At 39.1% G+C, this 6,597-nt stretch overlaps 1 protein-coding gene across 1 annotated transcript; it reads right to left on the reverse strand.

The window, feature by feature from the left end:
- Positions 1-533: 533 nt before the first annotated feature.
- LOC141090271 (paraneoplastic antigen Ma1 homolog) lies at positions 534-1,651 on the reverse strand. Its single transcript, XM_073576365.1, has 2 exons — positions 764-1,651; positions 534-722 (listed from the first exon to the last, which is right to left on the reverse strand). The coding sequence occupies exons 1-2, from the start codon at positions 1,649-1,651 to the stop codon at positions 534-536; spliced, it is 1,077 nt and encodes a 358-aa protein (XP_073432466.1).
- Between the last annotated feature and the right edge of the window lie 4,946 nt (positions 1,652-6,597).

The following is a 6,597-nucleotide window of genomic DNA, read 5'->3' on the forward strand; positions in this document are numbered from 1 at the left end:
CTTCTGGCGCTTTGTCTCCCGGTATAGTAGTCCATTTCTTACTACTAGCGACTCTAGCTGCCGAGTCAGTAGAACAGACTCCTCTATTCTCAAGGCATTCTTCTCGGGCCTCAAGCCTCTCATAACCCACCATCGGACTACCCCAACTAACCGATCCTCCTGCTGCGCCTTTCTAACTTGATTGCGAGTCAGTTGAAGAGAATCTGGGGTCACATTTGTCACTTGGCATTGCATAGAGAGGGCATTAGTTTGATGTCCATGGCACCGAGTCTTCACCTCCGAGGCGGGGACCCTATCCATCCACCCAGTCTGTTTGGACGAATGTGAAGAGTTCCTTGAGCTCCACCTCTTCCGATACTGACGAGCCATATGGTCTGGACTCCCAGAAAGCACCCTTTTGATCTCATACTCTTTACTCTACAGAGGTCATCATTCTCACTCCCTGAAACCAGGGTTTGCTTCTCGGCTACCTCCACAGCACTTTGTAGCCACTGTATTGTCTTGGCCTGGGCACTTAACAATTGTGTAATCTGCTACCCCTGTTTCTCGATGACTGTCAGCAGTTCCATCTCTCGGCAGTCGGCTGCTGGCTTCAGGGCAACAGTAGTCACCCGAGGGGATGTCTTCTCACTTGCTGCCAAAATAAACTCCTCCTTGCGAACTTCCTTAAGCAGCTCATCAATAGAACCAGGAATCTTCTTTCTATCACAAGACCTCATCCGCTGGGCAAATGGATCATGCGTGAGAGAGCTCCTCTGAGTACCTGTTCCAGATGATACTGATCAACTTCTTTAGGGCTGACTCCACCTTTAGATACTATTCTATGAACCAGCTTGTCTAACCGGTAGAGATAGTCAGACATCTTCTCATCTGGCAGTTGGTAGGTGGTACGGAGTTTATAAAGAAGATCAGTAGCATCTTCAGGGGATCCAAAAGCATCTTCTAAAGCACTCATATAATTTTGATAAGTTGCTTGTGGCCTGTTCCGCCAATCAGTCTGCACCACTTCCATAGCAGAACCCCTCAAACTCTCTACTATTCTCTGCTTCTTTACTGCATCCGTGCACTGCCACTCTTCTAAGCACAGCAAAGTGACATCCCTCCAAGTATCATATCCCTCTTCTCCAGCAGGGGTGGGGAGGGCACCCGAGAAAATTCTTAGAAGACGGTAATTCCCCTCTGGCTGCATCTTTGCAAACTGACTGACTAATTGTCTCATAGCCATCATAAGCACATCTGCAGGGGCCGCTGTCTCTTCCTGACTGACTCTAAATGAAGTAGAGGGCGAACCTTCACTAGTCTTTCTAGACTGAAGGGTTGATTCCTGTTGCCAGGTCTCCACTTCAGACTCAATAGGCCAAGTGATCCTCCATTGTCGACCATACTCTGGGGACACAGCTATCATGGATGGGAAATATTCTTTCCTCAAGTTCTGCTCAGTTGAGGTCAGGACTGTGGGTAACTGTCCCTTTTTTTCCTCCCGGCGGTCGACCACTTTAGGGTGGGCAAGTTCAGTGAGTCGGTTAACTATTTTCAGAATTTCCTCATCAGACGCATCACGAAGCTCACCACTCACTGTAAAGATTTGTTTAGCTGTAACATCCATCTCTCCGCACCACAAATACGCTTCTCGCTCTGTTAAAGTCTCCATAGTAAATACTCCTGTGTTTGTTCTGAAATCTCAGCAGTGCCTCCACTGTAACACCCCTTTATGGCTACCACTGTACCCTGGGTGTTATGGGGGGGTCTCACCTCTTCTGTACGCAGTACCTCAACCCGAATCTTGATTGGAGCTCTGTTTCTGGGCTGCAGGAGGACAGTTATCTTCTGCCAAGGGCTGATTCGGGAAACCCCTGCCACAGCTTGGTACACACTCAGGAAGCAGGAGTAAAACAGTTTAACAGATTTATTGCTATGAAGCAGAATTAAAATGGATTCACAGGAATAAACATACAATGCGATTTACTGTGCTCTATAAAAGTCATATACCCATCACAGACTAATTAAACCCCAACCTTGCAAATATAACGTGGCCAATTCCCCCTCTTTTGCATTTACTCAGTCTGACCGTTGGGGCCCAGTTGCCGCGGATGTTGGCGCACAAAGGAAGGTTGGCGCACAAAGTAGAAAACGTAGGTGCACTTAAATGAATGTTGCTGTCAATAGTCTCAGTTTCAGTGTACTCACTGAAAGTCGCGCTGATAGAATCACAAGTCTCAGCAGAACACTCACTGTGTCTCCAACAATCGGAGGATTCTTTAGACTCCAGCTGAGGGCTGCAGGATTTAGACCTTTATCCGATGGGAGTACTGGCAGGACTCTCTGGATCTTTGCTCTCTCCAGCAACACTGGTATCTCCGCGGGGTCCCCCACACTCTGCAACTTAGGGGAATCAAGATCCACACCGCTCTGTTTCTCATAACCAGCAGCAGCAGCCATGTTTTCTCTCCTCTCACCATTTGCTTTCACTTTCTCTCCAGCCTCCTCCCCCAAGTCCCTCCTCCTCCCTTCTTCTATCATCTCACTGGAACAAGGATCCCTGGGAGTTGTAGTCTTCTGCCACTCAGGAGAAAAACGATTAGTGTCTGTAGGTCCCTGTTTAACAGCCACTGCAAAACTCTTCTTAGAGTCTTAAACTCCAGCATGCCGCTAGATGCTCTGACAGTTCCCTGTCCATGTGTTACACATAGACAGTGTTGTCCTCACCATGACAGAAAGCAGCACCAGGAAACGAACTGGAGAAACCTGCTGCACCAGGAGCGAACCAGAAGCCAACCACTGTACCAGGCCAGTAGACATATCTAAAAGTAAACATAAAAAAATTAGTACAAATTAAAAAAGGCAGTGAGAGACAGACATTTTCTAACAATAGATGCAAAAAGGAGATGAATCCAGCGAACCAAGTTTGAAGTACATAAAAAATCTTTTTCTTTATTTCAAACGTAGATTAAAAATATTTATCCATAGCAGCATATTATAAATATAGGCAGAGATGGGAAAAATTACTGCTGTAAAGCGCATGGCAAGACGCGTTTCGGCTAAACCTTTATCATTGCCATAATACACATTGCTATTTTTCTGGGATATAAGAAGGAAAAGATCCTAAGGTAGGTGGTGCTATAGTTGATTAAGCGTTAATAGATCACACTTGTGAGCATCCACCTATAAGATTAACTATTTAAAAACAAGTGTTAACCCTAACTGAAGCTAATACGCTAGCAGTAATTTTTCCAAATATTTTACAAATATTTTACAATACATGACATAACAGAATATATATACAGAGATTTTTTTCATGCTATCCTCCACAATACTTCCATAATATAATTTTTACTCAAAAAAATATATATATTTATGAGCTTAAGACAGAGCAGGTTATAATTGTTAACATAAGAATCATAATTTTAGGATTTTTAATATATTCTAATTAAATCTTGTCTATTATTTAAGCCTATTGGCATCCTAGTTTCCAAAGTAAAAATCCAAGCAGATTCTCTGTTAAGTAGTTTACGTTTTCTATCGCCCCCTCTGGTAGACCGTGTTACTAACTCTATTGCTTTAAACCTGAAGCTATCAAAATTGCCAGAATGATATTGTGAAAAATGCCTGGAGACCGCTGATGGATTGAAGCTGGAGGGGTTAATAGCATCAGAGATGTGTCTTCTAATTCTTTTCCTCAGTTTTCCCGTTGTGCAACCTATATACTGTTTATAACATAATGTACAGTCAATCAAATATACTACATAGGTGGAATTACAGTTCAAAAAACTGTTAATAGAATATTCTTTGTTGCTATGGAATGAGGAAAATTTGTTGATTTTATGTGCATATTGACAACAAGTACATCTCTTATTTCCACATTTAAAAAACCCCTTTAAATTCAGCCAAATACAGACTAGGCGATAGTTTATCCTGCAAAGTAGGTGCTTTTTTTGCTACATAAGTGATTTGGTTTTCTGCAATAATTTGTTTTAGTTTTGGATCCTGGCTTAACACAGGAATATATTTCTTTATAATAGAAACTATGTTGTTATACTGGAGACTATATGGAGTAGAGAAATTTTTTTGTAATTATTTGGAGATTGTGATTTTTTTGTTGTTTTTTTGTTTATTATTAAATCCTTTCTATCAATATCCTTAACTATTTTGGTTGCTCTCTGTAACATCCAATTTGGATATCCTCTATTTTTTAGTCTCATATTAACTAATTCCTGTGCATTTTTATATGTTTTTGGATCAGTCGAATTTCGTTTATACCTTTATAAGCTCTCCTATGGGGATATTTTTTATCACATGTTGAGGATGGCAAGAATCAGCTGCCAATAATGTATTTTTGGCAGTGCTTTTGCAGTAGGGGCTAATAAAGATTTTTTTCGTTGTCATTTTCATCTAGACCTGCTGTTAAAGTGACATCTAGAAAATTCACTGAATTTTTATTCCAAAAATGTGTAAAGGCTAAATTGAAATCATTCACATTAATGCTGTTTATAAAACTGGAGGCTTCCTCCTGTGTTCCTTTCCATATAATGACTAAGTCATCTATATAACGCCCTGTCCACACCAGGCTTTTAGAAAAAAGATTGGATAATGAAACCACATCACTTGTAATCCAGGAGTATTGATCCTCCCATACACAATTTTCCATCATGGTAACTAAAGCTTTGGTATCTCTGATTGATCAATACTCCTGGATTACAAGCGATGTGGTTTCATTATATCCATCGATCCCTCATGGTTTGGCTATAGATTCCTTAATTTATCACTTAGAAACATTTAGCAATTATGCTATAGAAATCAAGGATTTTTTGGTAATGGCAGTAAGGTTTTTACTTAGTCACAACTATTTTTCTTTTAACAGCAGATTTTTTCTGCAGAAGACTGGAGTCAGCATGGGGGCCAAGTTCTCCCCGTCTCTGGCAAATCTAGTTATGGCCAGATGGGAGGAATTGGTCCTATATGCTGACTCCAATCTTTTTTCTAAAAGCCTGGTGTGGACAGGGCGTTATATAGATGACTTAGTAATTATATGGAAAGGAACACAGGAGGAAGCCTCCAGTTTTATAAACAGCATTAATGTGAATGATTTCAATTTAGCCTTTACACATTTTTGGAATAAAAATTCAGTGAATTTTCTAGATGTCACATTAACAGCAGGTCTAGATGAAAATGACAACAAAAACATCTTTATTAGCCCCTATCGCAAAAGCACTGCCAAAAATACATTACTGGCAGCTGATTCTTGCCATCCTCAACATGTGCTAAAAAATATCCCCATAGGAGAGCTTATAAGGTATAAACGAAATTCAACTGATCCAAAAACATATAAAAATGCACAGGAATTAGTTAATATGAGACTAAAAAATAGAGGATATCCAAATTGGATGTTACAGAGAGAGCAACCAAAATAGTTAAGGATATTGATAGAAAGGATTTAATAATAAACAAAAAAACAACAAAAAAATCACAATCTCCAAATAATAAAAAAAAATTTCTCTACTCCATATAGTCTCCAGTATAACAACATAGTTTCTATTATAAAGAAATATATTCCTGTGTTAAGCCAGGATCCAAAACTAAAACAAAATATTGCAGAAAACCAAATCACTTATGTAGCAAAAAAAGCACCTACTTTGCAGGATAAACTATTGCCTAGTCTGTATTTGAATTCTTCGCTGGAAACCAGTGACACCTGGCTGAATTTAAAGGGGTTTTTTAAATGTGGAAATAAGAGATGTACTTGTTGTCAATATGCACATAAAATCGACAAATTTTCCTCATTCCATAGCAACAAAGAATATCCTATCAACAGTTTTTTGAACTGTAATTCCACCTACGTAGCATATTTGATTGACTGTACATTATGTTGTAAACAGTATATAGGTTGCACAACGGGAAAACTGAGGAAAACAATTAGAAGACACATCTCTGATGCTATTAACCCCTCCAGCTTCAATCCATCAGCGGTCTCCAGGCATTTTTCACAATATCATTCTGGCAATTTTGATAGCTTCAGGTTTAAAGCAATAGAGTTAGTAACACGGTCTACCAGAGGGGGCGATAGAAAACGTAAACTACTTAACAGAGAATCTGCTTGGATTTTTACTTTGGAAACTAGGATGCCAATAGGCTTAAATAATAGACAAGATTTAATTAGAATATAGTAAAAATCCTAAAATTATGATTCTTATGTTAACAATTATAACCTGCTCTGTCTTAAGCTCATAAATATATATTTTTTTTGAGTAAAAATTATATTATGGAAGTATTGTGGAGGATAACATGAAAAAAATCTCTGTATATATATTCTGTTATGTTATGTATTGTAAAATATTTGTAAAATATTTGGAAAAATTGCTGCTAGCGTATTAGCTTTTGTTAGGGTTAACACTTGTTTTTAAATAGTTAATCTTATAGGTGGATGCTCACAAGTGTGATCTATTAACGCTTAATCAACTATAGCACCACCTACCTTAGGATCTTTTCCTTCTTATATCCCAGAAAAATAGCAATGTGTATTATGGCAATGATAAAGGTTTAGCCGAAACGAGTCTTGCCGTGCGCTTTACAGCAGTAATTTTTCCCATCTCTGCCTATATT

Source organism: Dendrobates tinctorius, unplaced genomic scaffold, assembly GCF_039654945.1.
Source record: "Dendrobates tinctorius isolate UK_male_01 unplaced genomic scaffold, ASM3965494v1 ptg000048l, whole genome shotgun sequence".
Lineage (NCBI taxonomy): Eukaryota > Metazoa > Chordata > Amphibia > Anura > Dendrobatidae > Dendrobates > Dendrobates tinctorius.

Bases quoted from the DNA above. Each gene is read 5' to 3' on its own strand.
- LOC141090271 (XM_073576365.1), bottom strand. From the start codon at position 1,651: ATGGAGACTTTAACAGAGCGAGAAGCGTATTTGTGGTGCGGAGAGATG. The intron at 723-763 runs GTACTCAGAGGA...CCATTTGCCCAG, and splicing joins ATCAGTATCATCTGGAACAG to CGGATGAGGTCTTGTGATAG.